The 18,269-nt window shown below is 34.2% G+C and overlaps 2 protein-coding genes across 2 annotated transcripts; both read left to right on the plus strand.

Moving 5' to 3' along the window:
- Positions 1-72: 72 nt before the first annotated feature.
- On the plus strand, positions 73-1,765 carry LOC110806156 (transcription factor TCP15-like). The gene has a single exon (XM_022011789.2). It carries the CDS (start codon positions 463-465, stop codon positions 1,567-1,569), a length of 1,107 nt encoding a protein of 368 aa, XP_021867481.2. The 5' UTR covers positions 73-462; the 3' UTR covers positions 1,570-1,765.
- Positions 1,766-11,605: 9,840 nt separating this feature from the next.
- Positions 11,606-16,045, plus strand: LOC110806148 (HVA22-like protein a). The gene is made up of 5 exons (XM_022011783.2): positions 11,606-11,992; positions 12,085-12,111; positions 14,476-14,598; positions 14,934-15,180; positions 15,775-16,045. Exons 1-5 carry the CDS (start codon positions 11,919-11,921, stop codon positions 15,850-15,852), a joined length of 549 nt encoding a protein of 182 aa, XP_021867475.1. The 5' UTR covers positions 11,606-11,918; the 3' UTR covers positions 15,853-16,045.
- The last annotated feature ends 2,224 nt before the right edge of the window (positions 16,046-18,269 follow it).

Below are 18,269 nucleotides of genomic sequence, written 5' to 3' on the forward strand. Positions count from 1 at the left end.
TTTAAATCAAAAACAATTAATCCCAATTCCCATGATCACCTGTACAAATTGCATGATAGCTGCTGCAGTGCTGCAACATGCTTAACTACAAAACCTAGTTCAGGTGAAAACACTAGCTATTCCACACTCTCTACTCACTTACTCACTCCACAATCCACACTGATCAATCCTCAGAAATTTCCAACAAAATACAATAATTAAATTAAATAAAAATTAAACTGTTCAATTTTTCCAACCTTACCTTTCTCCCTCCAAATCTCCAATATTAATCTCTCCATATACATATTCATCATTCAACTTCTCCATCTCCTTCATAATCCTCTCTATTTATTTTCTCTCTCCTCCCACAAAAGAAGGAAAAAAAAGACCCACACATCAATTTTAAGGGTCTACAATTCCACAAATTAATCCCCTTTTTTCCTTTTTTTTTTCCTTCTAAAATAATCACAACTAGTTTAAACCATGGAAGATGATCTTCACCAAAACTCTAATACCTCCACCTTCCCACTACACCTTCTTTCCACCCCACACGATAACAATAACAAACTCGACCTCACTGAGAATCATGAACAGTCGACCCTTCAAAGTGGTTCGCCTTCTGGGCCGAAGAAACCGGCCCCAAAGCGAACATCTTCAAAAGACCGACACACTAAGGTGGACGGTCGAGGGAGGAGGATTCGAATGCCGGCTCAGTGTGCTGCCCGGGTTTTTCAGCTGACCAAGGAGTTAGGTCACCGGTCTGATGGTGAAACTATTGAGTGGCTTTTACAACAGGCTGAACCGTCTGTTATTGCTGCAACTGGAACCGGGACTATTCCGGCTAATTTTACTTCTCTTAGTCTCTCGGTTCGTCGGTCCGGTTCGACAGTTTCCGCCGGTTCACATACGAGGCCGGTTGGTTATAACAATAATTACTTTGGTAATAATAACTTCTACGTTAGTCCTTCAAATTGGATGGGGTTTTCCAATATGTTGATGATTAACGCCGCTAGTGATCAGTTGAGTAATCATCATCCTAGCCGTCAGATTAATTTGTTCCCTAATAGTGGGTTGGAGTTGTCCTCTACTCCCTCCGCCACAATGCTCAATCTACACCCTGGCGGCCGGGATAATGGTGACACGTGTCGTGATAGCAACTGTCCTCCAGAAGAGGAGGACGATGACGAGGAGGATCGGGATCAGAATCTGAATCAGAGTCGGAATTTGAATGTCGGGCTTGGGTCGGGTCACGGGCCGGGTTCCGGAAATAACAGTACTACAACAACGTGGGCTTATCCAAATACTACCACTACTACGGGTACTAGTAGTGGAAACGGCACAGTGGCAAGTGGGTTACATTTTATGAATTTTGTTAATAGCAATAATAATAATAATAATAATAGTAATACATCAATGGGTTTTTTGGCCGGGCATCCGGTGGTGGGAGGTGGCGGATTTGATGGTCAATTCGGGATGTTTGGCGGGTTCAATAATGGTATGAGGAGTGTGGTACCGGGTACGATAATTGGATCCCACACACAACAACAAGAAAGGTCTAATAATGTGGATCATGGAGATGCTTCTAGCTAGAAACTAGCTAGGTATGTTATTTTGTAGATGATCAAAATTTCAATAATTACCGAACATATATTGAGTTGAGGCATGAACAATTTGTGTTTGACTGTTGGAAGGTCATTATTGTGTTAATTAATTGATGTAAGTTTTTGACTTTTTATTATTTTTGATTGATTGAATTGAATTATATGACTACGAGAATTTGTGTGTAGACTGTAGATCGAGTTCTATACAAGTCGAGAATCACTTTTTCTTGAATCTTGATCTTTACTTTTGATTAATTCCATAATTACAATATAAAAATAGTATACTTGGCAGTTCTAATTTAAATGTCTTAAACTTCGCACCGGTCAAACCGGTGCGAGTATTAAGGGACGGAGGGAGTATTTACTCAATCACGATATGATATATAGATATGTGAGAATATTCACTGTATAACTGATTTTTACGGACATGTGGTCATAACTCTCATAAGACTCAAGTACATGACCGGAGTTGGTAGAGGTAATAAGAAGCTGTAATCAATTTTAAAAGAAAAGAACTTGGTAGTTGAATAAGTAAAGCAATTAAGCACTAAGATCGTTTAAAGTATGTATACAATCTAGGATCAATTAATTGATTAGATTTGGAGGAGACAATTAAAAAATGTCCCGTTCCTTTCTCTTCAATACTGACAACTTGTTATTGTTGTTGTTTCTCTTATTCTAATTTGTATTGGATTACAAAAAGGAGGCTTTTTTTTTTGACATTGGATTAAAAAAAAAAGGATTTGGTGGTGGAAGTGATGATGCACCGTCGGTGGATGGTTATTACTACTACTCCGTAGTAAGGAATTAGAAGTTTGATGATGGCGATTAAGGGTTTTCATTTGAGCTTAATTAATTGACTAATGAGTCATGAACAATTCCAATTCAGATCTAATAAAGTGTGACGAACTAGACAACGTAACCTAAGATTAATTGTATAAGTACGTGGATTAAAACATTTTAACTATAGAAACATCCAACTTAAAATTCATTAACAATTTGTACTTTATTGATGAAAATATCAAAAGAAATAATAAAAACTTAGTTTCGAATTCTAAATCAATCAATTAATTAGTCTTAGGCAAATGGAACATAAAAGATTAATAAGTTCGAAAAAATACAACTTGGCTCGAGTTTGAATATAAGTATTATAAGCTCGGCTCGGATAGTTTACACATCCCGAGCTAATTCTTTTTTTTCTTTTGTATTACACATACTTAATTTCTCAATTTATTTTATTGCTAATTCGCCAAACATTAATAATAATTCCTTCACTGTATCAATTTAAATGTACGTTTTCAACACCTAACTATTTGAAAATATCAGAAGTTATGTTGTTTATAAATTAAAGTAATATTTTGTGCCTTTTATTTTTTACCTGGACTTATTTTTCTAAAATTAGTAAAAACACTTCATTAAATCATTGACATGCAAGTGATTGTGTGTAAGGTCATCGGTCGATCAGGGATCGGGTATAATCAGTTCGAATATTATCAAAAATTATTTTGTTCGGGATCATTGTGCTCATGCGGATAGAACGTGTGAATATTTTTTCCAAAACATGTCGATTTTTGTCAGATGTTAGTTGGATTAGGTCTGTTTTTTATATCTCTAAATATGGGTTGAAAATTTAGAAATGTCTCAAAATATAAACGTTATTGCATTATTTTGCATATTTGAAAGGGTCCCACCACCCCCAAATAAAAAATTAACATTCCATTTATGGACAAAACAAATCTTGGTTGAACTTCATTAGACATGGGGTTTTTCCAAATATAATCCTTTTTTTTGCTTAATCTAAACCCTGAATTGCATACTCTGAATGTGACTGATTTAGCCGAGGGTAAGTTTGGAAAATGGACAAAAACTTATTGTGGCACTAATATTATGTTGATTTGACATTATATACTTATCGTATTGTTCCCCAAAAGCCGAAAGGTTTTACCCGGCAACAAGAGTATAGTTAATCAACGGATCTTACGTTCGTACGGACTACGGAGTACGGAGTACTCGTATAAACAATTCAAGGTTTCCTCCGCATGAATGTCAGTAATCAACAATCAACAAATTCAATTTCCATCGTCGATCGAAAGAGTGTAATAAAATAAGAAAATTACTTTGGATAAGCTTGTACTCTTGGTATTTCTTTTGTACCTTTTTGTTTGTCTCATAATCAAAAACTCAAAATTCACTTTATTCAAAATTTGGTGAAGTGACGCAGTGCAGTGACGTAATTTAAAAGTGGATCATGTTGCACCTTAAGAACACTAGTATATAATGAAAATAATATTTAGTTACGTGAAAAGAAATTAAATATATTTTTTATTTATATTTTTAAAAAATAGTGAAATAATATACTCTTTCCGTTCCTATTTAAGTGTCAACTTTAGAGGAATTCACGGTAATTAAGGAAAATAAAAAGTGTGTAAGAAAAACAATGATTGTGATTGTTTTTTTGGGAAATGATAAAGTAGATAATTGTTTATTGATAAAGTACAAATAAAAGTGGATGTGGGGATTGAAAAGTGTAGAATGTGTAAGAAAAAACAATCATTATTAATAGAAAAGTGAGAAAATGTGTGGAAAAGTGGGAAAAGTGGAATCTAGAAATGGAAAGTGGACACTTATAAGGGAATTCTATTTTTGGAAAGTGAACACTTAATTAGGAACAGAGGGAGTATTATTTTTTATAACAAAAAATTAAAATGTTATATCGCATATTCTTTTGTCGTAGTGTAATGTTCTTTTGACTATGGACATATACGAAGTATATTCTTTTGGTCCATCATGCTCATTGTACACCATGTTCTTTTGTAAATTGTACTACGTAATTGAGAAGATAAATAAAACTTATTTGAAAAATGGACCAATCTTTCAATTAGAAAGGGAAGAGTACGTATATATGCAAATCATAATATAGCTAGCTAGGGAATCATATACTCCCTCCGTCCCGAAATACTTGACCTGTTTTCCTTATCGGGCCGTCCCTTAATACTTGACCTGTTTCTAAAAATGGAAATATTCTAATAATATTATATTATTTCTCACTCCACCCCTATTAACCCACCTACCCCATACTCCATACAAAAAATAATTAAAAATTCAACCCATACTCTCCCCCAACCTCACTCCTTCACACATTTCCCATTAACTACATTAAAATAATACCCCACTATCAACTACTACCTATTAAATTAAATAAGTCAATTCAAGTCCCTTAAACTCTGTGCCGGTCAAACCGGGTCGAGTATTCCGGGACGGAGGGAGTATAGCTTAAAGAATATTTTTATTGCATTTGTTCAAGATAGATCGATAAGAGTTAATCGTACGTTGTTATTGGGAGGTGATTCAATGTATTATGCTCCATGTAAATCATCATCTCTGCAAAACCTGAATATATATATTATGATGCACATATTACATATATATATCTCTCTCTCGTGATTTCATGAATCATCATCCAACATAGCCTGCTCTCATGACTTGTCCATGCATGCTTTCATCACCAAGCTAGGCCAAGATAACTTAATTAAATGTAAAATGGGACTACCATTATAATCAACCCACGCACATTTTTCATTTTTGTAGTACATTATATCATGAGGCTAGGCTTGGATCGGAGGAAATTAGATTCAAAGTGTGTACTCCAGTCTCATTTAATTATTAATTCCTCCGTTCTTTTTTAATCACAGCGTGTACATATATAGTGTTAACTTGTAATATATGTAATAAATGAATATATGATTGTAAAAGTATGCAGGTCGATCATGTACATTGAAACTTTTGGAATAACTCTCCATCAAAAGAGAAATTTAAGATCCAATAATTCAATCTATACCTTATCAATCATGAGCTAGGCTCTTGATTAGCTTTTCATGGAGGGTAACTTGGCAAAAGATGATATGCCAGAACACCTCATCGTATGCACGTCTACCTGAAAATCTATCTTTGCAACACGTATGAGAGACATGCATAACTCTCTATACCAAATGCTTTTCACTTTTTCAGGCAACTCATCAATTAATGTTATTAGTAGGGTTGTTTTAGCTAGATCGAATACCTCTCTTGAGAAATGAGAATGTCTTATACTTCCCATGTCCATTTTTATTTGCCTCAATTATCATTTTAGACTTTTAATTCGTTCCTCACTAAATAATGAATAGTCATGCAATTAATACACATGCTCTAATACAAAATATAACTTTATTAATGTGGCTAATATAATGAATTTCTCTATTCATCTCCCTCGTTTGTTGTATTGTAATTTGCATCTTATTTGTCCGCAGAGGTGTGATTCACAAGGGGAAAGTATGCACAGACGACACGAACAATGCAACATGTACAACACATGATGAGACTAATGTGATCAGGCTTTCAGGTGCTGTGCGTCTGTGTGTTATGTCCCCCACTATTTACTATACGCAATACAGTTATACAGTTATATACAGCTTACACCTTGTTTTATTTTATCATGTCTATCCACCTGATCGAATGAGTGATTTCCCTTTGCCTTTCTTTCTCATTAATTTTAATTGTGTTTCAGTGGTCCGACTACGTCTTTAACTTTATATGCATAAACATTGTATAATGCATGGTGTAATAATAATACAGGATCGGAGTTGAGCCTTATTATTTACACTTTAGAGGAAAATTATATATGGTTGTTATCTGCTCCCCTCCTCTGTCCTGGATAGCTTCTTGTATTCTTTGTATACGTTTTTGTTTGGTTGAATATAACAATTATTATTTTCGGATTATTCATGAAATACCCCCGAATTTTGACGAAATTCACCAAATGCCCCTCGACTTTCAGAAATTCATAAAGTACCGGCCTATTTCAATACTTAATGTACCAAATACCCCTAATGACGTTATCAACCCCATAATCAACCAATTAATGTCTAACCTCATAACTAACCCGCCCATTAACCCATTAACCCACTAACCCACCCATTTATTTTTCTTTTCTCTTTCCCCTTCCTTCTCTCATTGACCCCCTCAACTATCATGGCAGCCATGTTTCTGACATGCTTCTCCTCCACCTCCACCTTTGTCGATGCCCACCAAAGTAACACATCTACACTCTAGTCGGCGTCCACCAATGCAGAAAATCGACCCACTAATCCCTTCTCTTCCTCACTGTTAGATCGATATAATAGTCTTCACTTTGTTATGTGGGAGTTTTCTCCCACATGGAAGAAATATGAACTTTTGCATATCTTTAAATATACCCATGTGCTTGACTTATTAAATATGTTGTGGCTTGAGTCATTGGGCCAAGTGGGGCATTGGGCTTGGATGCGCTAGTATTTGGTTAATAATATGGCTATATATTATTAATCAAGATTTAGCACTTTTTATTTAACGATTAATCTTTTTACAGTTATTAATATTTTAATTAATTAAAATATTAATTAATTATTTAAGTTAATAGGATAATATCAGAAACGGTTATTTGATAACTGCCATATTATTTTCCTATTTAACCTAAGGCAGAAGGTTAATGTTTATTATCGTTTTCATTCATATTTCTAATAAACACATGTTCATGAGAATGAATGATCTTGTTGTAATCCGTTCATTTGATTAGGGAATCCTGGGGGTAAATTAGTTTTGAATCCCATCAGCAATATAGTGGGGCTAATATTATCCTAAGGACATAGATTATCTCGTCCTAATCTAGTTTCTGAATTTTCGTTTTTTATACTTCAAAGTATAGTACTTAACACTCACCACCACCACCACCACACACCGCTACCGCCACTGACACCAACTTGCACGAGCCAGCAATTAACAGTGTATGTACCGATAGTGATGTACATACATAGCTTGAAATTAATTCAATTTCAGTATATCAAGTTCCTTCAATTGCAGAATGCAAGTTGTAGGAGCCAAAATTAAAGTTATAGTGACTCGTGTGAGTCACTTGAAACCCAACTTTCTTCTCCTTGATGCCGGCCTGGGTAAAGAGAGAATTTCAAACTTCATACCATGGATTTCGATCGTGTGCTAACTGGCCTAGATGGGCAATATGATTTCGTTTTACCCAATTGGGAATGGAATTGAAAGACTCAGATCGCTCAACCTCCAGTAGTGCGTTGTCTATGCTCGCTAGGTCACCCAATCGGCCCGCCGCTGCTGAGTTCGCCTCTGATTTCGCTCTGTTGTTGAGTTCGCCTCGCCCACCGAATGTAGATCCGGGTTAGCCAGCCACGCGTCGCCGGCATAACCCAGTCCCCCCCCCCCCCCCGTTGCTCGCCCTTCCTTTCTTCCTCGGTGTCAGTGGCGGTGTGTGTGGTGGTGGTCAGGAAGAGAAGGGGTGAGGAGGAAAGGAAGAGAGAAAGAAAGGGTGGAAAAAATGGGTGGGTTAGTGGGTTAATTGATGGGTGGGTCGATTAAGGGGGTTAATTTGTTCATTAAATGCTAATCGGGTTAATCAGGGTTGATGATGTCATTAAAGGGTACTTGGTACATTAAGTATTGAAATAGGGGTATTTTATGAATTTCTGAAAGTCGATAAGCATTTGGTGAATTTCGCCAAAGTTCGGGGGTATTTCATGAAAAATCCGTATTATTTTTTACAAAGATTTTCACATCATTATCCATGAAATACTTACATGGCCGTTGTTATTTTTAGTTTAATCATCAAATGTTTAACTTCCCGCATATTTTTTACACCTACCTAAGAGGTATGGGAGGCTGAATTCCTCTTTTTGTCAATAAAGCTTCTCCAATTTTTTAACCCAAATTCTTATATGAGACTGTCCTCGCCATCAACTGATGGTGAGACCAGTTCACACTTGAGAATTTAGGTATGTTACTTCTATAGTTTAGACATGTTACTTTTTTTATAATTTTAGAGGAGGTACTTTTTTTAGTTTAGGTATGTTACTTCTATAGTTTATACATGTTACTTTTTTTATATGGAGTAGTTTTAGGGGAAATACCTTCTTAGTTTAGGTATGTTACTTCTATAGTTTAGACATGTTACTTTTTTTTTATATAATTTTAGACGAAGTACATTTTTTAGTTTAGCTATGTTACTTCTATAGTTTATACATGTTACTTTTTTTTATACGGAGTAGTTTTAGGGGAAATACCTTCTTAGTTTAGGTATGTTACTTCTATAGTTTAGACATGTTACTTTTTTTTTTTAATAATTTTAGAGGAGTTATTTTTTTTAGTTTAGGTATGTTACTTCTATAGTTTAGACATGTTACTTTTTTTTTATATATAATTTTAGATGAGGTACTTTTTTAGTTTAGGTATGTTACTTCTATAGTTTAGACATGTTACTTTTTTTTTTTATACGGAATAGTTTTAGGGGAGGTACATTTTAGTTTAGGTATGTTACTTCTATAGTTTAGATCTGTTACTTTTTTTTTTTTTAATTTTAGGGGAGGTACACTATTGGTTTCGCGCTCGTCACACCATCAAGTTGATGGTGTGACTGGTCTCACAGGAGACGCGCTGATTTTTTTAGTGAACTTGAATTTTCTGTATTTGCCTTTGTCAATTGAACAATAATAACAAGCAATGCTTTGGCCTATTCCAACTAAAATGTGGGTTCAATTCTCACTAGGGCACTTTGAAGGATGGTTCCCCTTACTACATTCAGGGGCGGCGGAGAGGGGGTGCGAGCGGGGCGACCGCACAAGGGGCCCCTTGTCAAAAGGGCCCCCATATTTAAATATGTAATTATTCTGTTGCCTAAATCTCAAAGAATCTTACTTGGCTCAGCGGATAAGCGTTAAATCCTTCGCAGGAAAGGTGCGAGTTCGATTCCCGTTTGTCCTTTATTTTTTTAGCTTTTGACATTTAGTTGTCAAGACCCATTAGGCTGGGCCCATTTCTACAGTTTTTCTCTCCTTTTTTTTTCTGATTTATTTTACTTTTTACAGTTTTACTCCATGACTTACTTTTCTTCCTTTTTCAATAAATTCCTCATTTCTTTGCTCAAAATAATTCTCAACTTCTAATATTTCTATAATTCAAGTCTCCATACCATTAAATTCATAGTCTCTTTCTAATAATATAAATTTCAAATTCTAAAGTTTTTTTTCTATTTTATTTTTTCATCTTACTTTATTTCACTCTTTCAAAGAGTTTATTCAGTTTCTGTGTGTTTGACTTATTATACTATTAACATTGGTGAATATTTTTAAATACAAGTATGAAAAAAGAAATGATATGTCAATAGAGAAAATGGGTTTTTAGATGCTAGTTTATTTCGTAAGGGTAAAAAAAGAAAAAATAATAATCAATTTTCTTCTTCCTATAATCAGTCTGTTCATCGAACAGGCCAAAGAGCTCATTAATTACATTTACTACCCACAACATTGTTGTGCTGGACAACGTGATTGATTCAACTTGAAATGACAAACATAGTTGATCAAAAAGACAAACACTAGTTCTTATGTGAATAGAAAAGATGAATAAATAAATCCATGCTATTATTGTATGGGTCCATGGTCAAATAGTAATTACATACGGATAAATTTGTTTAGTTGGTAGTTATTCCCATGCGGTTCCCTCATGGGCCGGTTGTTGTCAATAAGTCTAGCCCATCTTCTAGTCTAAATTACGGAGTATGTATCAACATTTCTTTATTTATACGGAGTAGGTTTTATACTTCGTACAATCGATAAAATATGTTCGTTTACCATGACAGATTGATCTACCGGCAATCTAGACCTGATCTTATGTTCTCCGGTTCATCGACCGGCGCAAAAATGTCGGGATGGGGCAGAATTTTTGTACTTTTGTGGTGCTCGGTCCAAATTTTTTCATGGCAGGGTTTTGAGATGCTCAAAACTAAATCTTAGTTATAATATTGGCCCATCTCGACCGACATGATTGGTGGTTTTTAGCACGAAAACTTGGTTGATGTTTGATCCGATCTGACCTGAGAATAATCATAAAGGCATAAACAATCTATTATAAATGAAGTTAAAATTGTTTTAACTAGAGCCTAAACTAACCACATTTTTAAGACAAGAGTCAATTAATTCATATAAGCTAGGTTTAAAACTAGGAAAATAGGAGATATATACTCAAATTCAACGAATTTAATTGAATAGGGCCAATTAGTTCAAATAAGCAAAAACAAATTATAAAATTTTAAAACAAAAGGAAAATGGATTAAAAACATTGTCCTAACAGCGCGTCTCCTGTGAGACCAGTCACACCATCAACTTGATGGTGTGACGAGCGCGAAACCAATAGCGTACCTCCCCTAAAACTATAAAAAAAAGTAACAGATCTAAATTATAGAAGTTATATACCTAAACTAAAAAAGTACCTCCTCTAAAATTATTTTTAATAAAAGTAACATGTCTAAACTATAGAAGTAACATACCTAAACTAAGAAGGTATCTCCCCTAAAACTACTCCCTATAAAAAAAAAGTAACATGTATAAACTATTGAAGTAACATACCTAAACTAAAAAAAAGTACTTCCTCTAAAATTATATATATAAAAAAAAGTAACATGTCTAAACTATAGAAGTAACATACATAAACTAAGAAGGTATCTCCCCTAAAACTACCCCGTATAAAAAAAGTAACATGTATAAACTATAGAAGTAACATACCTAAACTAAAAAAAGTACCTCCTCTAAAATTATATAAAAAAGTAACATGTCTAAAGTATAGAAGTAACATATCTAAATTCGCAAGTGTGAACTGGTCTCACCATCAGTTGATGGTGAGGACAGTCAATATAAGAATTTGGGTTGTCCTAAACATGCTCCGTATACAACCTTGAGCAGTGAACATTGTGTATTTGTATTCATGAGGGTGACCTAGTTGTCCATGTACACCACCGAATGCATATCTTACTCATCCTATGCGAGATCATTGAGATGGTGTATCTAATTGTACGTGTACTCTCTCATATTTTATTATTCATTTTATGTGAGATGGTGCACCTTACATCCAAAGTTCCAGGTTAAATTTGAACTTGGTTCCAACCTTGAGTGTGAGCATTGTGTTCACACACACATTACACGAACACCACCAAAAAAGGAGGACAAAAATTGGCAAAATCGGTGCCTAGGTAATCGTGAAAACACACAAAAACTTGGCTTTCTCCGGACAACACTCTTCCAAGTTTCTTTGGTGATGTCCCACTCCACTCTGAAACCCCTTTGAAAAAAATAACACCCTTCCACATTTCTACTATGCACAATGCACTGCTTTTTGGATCATTACCTTGACTAGTACTCCGTAGAGTAATTATTTTAAAACAGAATCTCTATGTCAAAAGTTTCTTCATTTTCCCACTGAAAAAAACTTCACTCCTAAATTTCTCAAACAAATTAAAACAGAGAGAAAACAATGCGTGGATCTGCTAATAATAATGACCAAAGTTTTCTCTATGTTGTGGTTACCAACTTTGATGTTCTTGCTGGGTAAGTTTCATTTTTTAGGGTTTTCAATTTTTGTTTGTAATTGATTAGTGTTTTTCTGATCTTAATCTGGTGTTATATTGTGTGTTTTGCAGGCCATTAGTTGCTCTGGTTTACCCTTTGTAAGTTATTTCTTCTCTTTGAAACTTCCTGTGTTTTCGTTCTTTCTAGTTTCTACTCAACTGTTGGGTGAGAATGTGAGATGTGTTGGCACTTGGCAAGAAAGGAAATATACAGCAAGATAACATATAATGTATATACGATCTTTGTTTAAGCAATGCGACCCAGTGGAAAACATTTCACTTTCCAACCAAAAATTTTGGGTTCGACACTTTTAGCAGGTTCCTCTGAGGAAGTAAAAATTCCGATCTGTTATATTTTTGTAAAAACATAACAGCAAAAAATTTCAATGAAATGGTACATGCTTTAATCGAAATGGTACATGCTTTAATCGAAATGGTACTTTGTTTTAATCGAAATGGAAATGGTACATGTTTTATCTTAATGGTACTCTATTTAACAAAATACGGAGTAGTACTTTTTTTTTAATGAATGGTACTTTTTTTAAAAGAAATAGTGCATGTTTGGCGATGTTATGTGTTTGCTCACACATCACAACATGTCGCCTCTCCGTCCTCGAATTCCTCCACTTTAAGTGTCTCTAGTCCGCAGATTCCTGTCTAGCAGAACATTTTATCTTACCATCTAATTAAAAAGAAAATGTACGATGTGTGTAACCACGTATTTACATTGTTGGTGTGATTTTGAAGAAAATATTACTCTATAAAATGTTTATGTACATTGTTTAGAATTTAATTAGAGTGGTTGTTAATTTGTTATACGGAGTACTTCACATTATCTTGGAATGGAGTTATGGACTGAGTTATGGTGTCACATGTGATGTTTTCGGTGTACTTGGAATTTTTCTGTAAATTTACAATTTACAAGTAAAATTATAAAATAAATGTGTTTGTGTTGTTAGGTGGAAGATTTGGTTTTTATTGGTTGAAACTTGAAACTTATTCGATTCCATGTTTTCCTTCATGCGACAAATGCACCTGAAGTTGTTCTACAGTAGTATGTGCTTTTATAGGGTTGATTTCATTTTGAGAAATTAAAATTCGATTTTCATTCTAAAATCAATTGACAAAAGATTGAAAACCTTAAAAATATGTGACAATTAAAGCATGTTAACAACATCTAAATTATTGGATTTGAGGGGAGATAATTAAAAAACGAAAAGTAATGAGAGGGATGGGGGGAGAAAAGAAGAGAAAGATGCAGGTCAAGAGAAAAACAACTTTGTGAAAAAATGTTTGAAGACCAAATACTTGGCCTTAGCTAGGCCTGGTTATCGGGCGGGGCGGGTCAGGGTCGGTGCGGGTCAAAAGAGGGTCGGGTATTGAAAGGGCCATTTTTAGAGGGTCGATAATGGGCGGGTCACGGGTCAATAGCGGTCATTATTGGGCGGGTCAATAAACGAGCAATGAAAAATGAAAAACAAAAGAGCCATGTGCAAGTACAAGTAAATACGAAGCTATGCATGTAATTTTTTGTATCATTATTATTTTTATTTTCAAACTAATTGTAGTATAAGTTTGACCCTATAATGACCCTGTCCAATAAAGACCCTGTCCAATAAGAGCCCTGCCCAATAAAAGCCCTATTAACTTAACCCTAACCCTATATCCATTGGACTACCCTGTCCAATAACCAGGTCTAGCCTTAGCTTAGTTGAGGATGGTGAAAATATACAATTGTATTGAAAATCAAATTATTGGTGTTTGATAAACAAATTAAACATGTTTTAAGGAGCGTGTAGCGTGTGTAGCCATAGCCTTGTAAAAAAGTTTATAAAAAATATTCTATTAGCGGTTTGAAATACTCATATGTAATGTTTCATAAAGTTAGATCGAAGTACTATAGTATACATCTAATGAGCTAGAGATAGTTTTTTCTTTTGTACTTTTTCTATTGAAAATGAGCTATAATTAAGGACATTACACTCATCTGGAAAGGGAGATACGACATGTGACTATCATAGACAAACCTTTATTCTTATCATTAGACCTTTTTTTTTTTTTTTTTTTTTTGGTGTTAGCACCCGGTTAACCCTTAGGGCTAATTCGGATTCGGGGCAAGTTTTGGGTGGATAGGTTTCATTCCCCTCCCAATTGTTGTTGCGGGGGATCGAACACGGGTTTCTCCCTACCAAATTCAGCCCCAATCACCACTGAACCAACAAACCATTGGTGACCTAAACTTTATTGGTATTACTAACGACTTATCCAAATTAATTGTTTGTGATTCAATAATGTTTTGTCCATTGATATTCTACTTATCCAAATTGATTGTTTGTGATTCAATAATGTATTGTCCTACAAGTTCGTACGGATTAAAATTGATTTTTACTGGAACGTATTTCTCATTGCTTGATTTGTGATGATCTGCTGACATGAAAATGTCCCTTTCTAATTGTGTTTTAGATATGCTTCAGTTAAAGCCATAGAGAGTGGTTCAAGATCGGATGATCAACAATGGCTTACTTATTGGGTCTTATATTCCTTGATCACCATCTTCGAACTCTCATTTGCTAAAGTCCTTGAATGGTAAGCAACAAACTTCATTTTGTAACGCGGGTCATATTTTGTATTCTTGAAGGAAAATTTGTCATAAACTACTTACACGTGCGTACATTCCTAGCACTATAGAGTCAGATAGAACTGAACTAACTTAATAAACAACATAAGTTGGTGAGAAACTCACCTTCAAGTCACAAGATCGAGCCCCATCAGCTGTAAAATATCTGGTAGCGACTCAAACATAGACTTGCATAGTTAAGTTGGATAACCTAAAAGGTGTTGATTCAGTATGGTTCTTCTTTAAATAAAACATAACTAAGTTAAACTTTTGTCAAAATAAAAACTACTTTTATCTTAAACAGGTTTCCCATATGGAGTTACGCTAAGCTATTTTTCACATGCTGGTTGGTTCTGCCTCAATTCAATGGAGCAACTTATGTTTATAAGAATTTCATTAGACCTTTCTATATGAACCCTCAAAGGACCACTTCAACCATGTGGTACATACCCAAGAAGAATTTATTCAGCAAACCAGATGATGTTCTATACGCCGCTGAAAAGTACATTGAACAAAACGGAACCGAGGCATTTGAAAGGATCATTAGAAAGGTATGTACGTGTTATCATGTTCTGTTACATATGCACATTTGTGCATCTTTTCCCATTTTCATGCAAAAGTCCCCCTTGCCTACATATATATCATTCTTCAAAAAAAAAGGGGTACTTTTTTTAATGAAGTCTATTGAGAGTGAATTCAAGAATCCGTTTTCAGAGACAGGTCACAACACGATTAAGGAAAAGTTAAACGGAGTTAGTGTGAAGGAGACATTAAATCATTCAGGGCAATACAAATTATAAGGGGGTGGGGGGGAATGTTAGAATATGTCTTTAATCGGTCAAGTCCTCCTATTACAACGCCCCATCACGGGTTATTCTGGACAAGAGTTTTCTGTTTTGGTCTCATTTTATGGGGTTTTCCGCATCTGTTAATGCGAATGAGGCAATACAACTTATAAAGGAGAGGGAAGATTTGAATATTTCAAACATGTGACATATCGTACACAAGCATTGAGTCTTAACCACTAACTCAAAACATCATTTATATATACGGAGTAGTTAACTCCGAATCTCCGTGCGTTCATAGTGAAATGTTAGTTGCCATTCAATTTACCATCAAAATTGAACATTTTTGTCGCAATGCAGGCCGATAGAGAAGCAAAAGCAAGGAGGAAACACTACATGATTTTTGAAGAGGATCATAATGATGGATATGGATATTAATGGATCAACTTAATTATATGACTAGCTCTTTTTTTGATGATTTAGTTAGATGGCAATTGCATTAGTCTTGAGTTTGGAATGTGAATATATACTCCGTACTTCCTTTGATTGTAGCTGTAATATTGTACGACTCATCGTAATTCGGACTGTTATCCTATCCTTTGCACGGAGTAGTTTATTCTTTCTTCACTAACATTCGGCTTACTACATCGTACATTTGGTTTTCTTTTATCACAAATTCTTATTTACAAAGGTTGTACAATAAATATTGTACACTAGAGTAAAAGTTAACTCAAAATGCTTAAAAGTCAAGCTTATATATGTAAAAGTTATCTATTTTTTAGTGAATTTTTTTTCATTTTTAATAAAACTTATTTCTTCAAAATCACTAATAAATGTATAAAATTAATCATATAACCATTTAAAATGTTTATCTATCAACTTTTTTTTACTAATATAAAAGTTAATCAAAATTAGGTTAAAGTTACAAGAAAATGAGTAAAAGTTATATTGGTGTACAATAAATTTATTGTACACCTTGTGCGCGCAAGACATTTTGTTTCTTTATTTACTCGTCCTATGTTCACACAATGTGCACACAAAGAAAACTACTCCGTATAAGAATCAAATTTGGAATTAGACCTTGTAACTTATAAACGGAAAATGTTTGGTTGACCTAAATGACCTTAAGGGTTGGCAACTCTTGAGATACATATAACATAAAATAATATATAAGCATAATTAATTGGAGAAAGAAAGTGTTGTATGTAAAGTTTCAATGCATGTGTAACCAATCAAAATTCAATATTGAAAGGGTTACCAACCCTTAGGGTCACTCTATCATTGAGGGCGGAGAGGCCAATATCTGATATGTATTTCAAGATACATATCACCTTTCTAAACGACAAAATAGAGATAAGATAAAAATGAAAGCAAGTGCTATTTTTCAAAGAACAGATGCCATTTTGGAAAAATGGATGTCATTTTTCAAAAATCAATGCCATTTTCCAAAAACGGATGCCATTTTAAAAAAAAAATGATTTTGTCCTTTAGCGTTTATCTTATCCCTATTTTGTCGTTTATTGGGTGATATAATACATATCAGATATTGATTATACTTCTTCCTCTATCATTGTCCGAGGTTGGCGAGGCGGCATGCTGTGATGTGTTAGCAAACACATCACAATGCCAAATATGTACCATTTATTTATAAAAGAGTACCATTTCATTAAAAAAAAGTACCATTTCGTTAATCAAAGTACCATTTCGATAAAAACATGTACCATTTCATCAAAAAGAGTACAATTTCATAAAAAACAGAGTACCATTCCGATTAAAACATGTACCATTTCATTGATGTTTTTTGAAAACATAACAGACTTTACTTCCTCATCATTGTCCCTTATAAACGTCCATGAAAGAGAAAGGACACAGTATTAATTAGAAAAAAATGGCAATCCGTATCTGCATACAGAAATGACTTTTTTTTTTTATAAAAGTTTTATTATCTGTTGTATTCTACTTCGTTTTTTTTTTCTTTTCAATTGCTTGTATTCCCTTTAAGGGGACTTATACTTTGTATAATTTTCTAGGCTATTCAATATAATAACAAAGATTAAGGAATATGTATAATTAGTTTTAGGATATCATAGTTGGATGCAAGAAAGGTAATCAAAGAATCACAAGTAAAAATCAGAGTGATTTATGTTACTGGCAATGTTAGACCAACTTCATAAACATCGTAAGTTCGAAGGGAGGAAATTGATTCAAGGTTTCTAACAAATATACACCTTGACTTAAATCCTTTAAAATGTACTCTGTACTTTTAAAAGAAGATGAACAAGTCTTCTTTTAAGGATCGGAGTACTATCACTCACACACACATACACACACAAACCTTATAAAGAGTACGGAGTACTTATATAGGAAGAAAGAGCATTATTCCTCCAGATATATACATTAAAAATGCATTCCTATGTCTAAAATAGTGAACTTATGATTATCGAGCGGGTGTTAGGGCTTGAAAATATATTATATGTGGGTATAATGCGGTGAACAAAAGAAATTAGAATTAAAGAGAGCTACGTACACATGGGAATTAATAAGGGAACTTTGTTGCCAAAAGAATGCTCTATTTACAATATACATCGACTAACTTCCGTGTTGTGAATGATTTTAACCTTCTTAAATTATGGTTGGAAACTCATCACCTTATTTGTTACGGAGTAAAATAGATGTACACACTATTACGAGCATTATGAGTTTCTTATCATAATAAGCATATCTAGAATCTTCCCTTACAATGGATAGATACTATAGCTTCACATTTTCATAGTTTATTTGCCCAACTCCCAAGTGACTAACCTAAATCACTAAAAGTTTGGCCCAATATATAATTCAACCAATTGCTACATAAT

This window comes from Spinacia oleracea, chromosome 1 (genome assembly GCF_020520425.1).
Source record: "Spinacia oleracea cultivar Varoflay chromosome 1, BTI_SOV_V1, whole genome shotgun sequence".
NCBI lineage: Eukaryota > Viridiplantae > Streptophyta > Magnoliopsida > Caryophyllales > Amaranthaceae > Spinacia > Spinacia oleracea.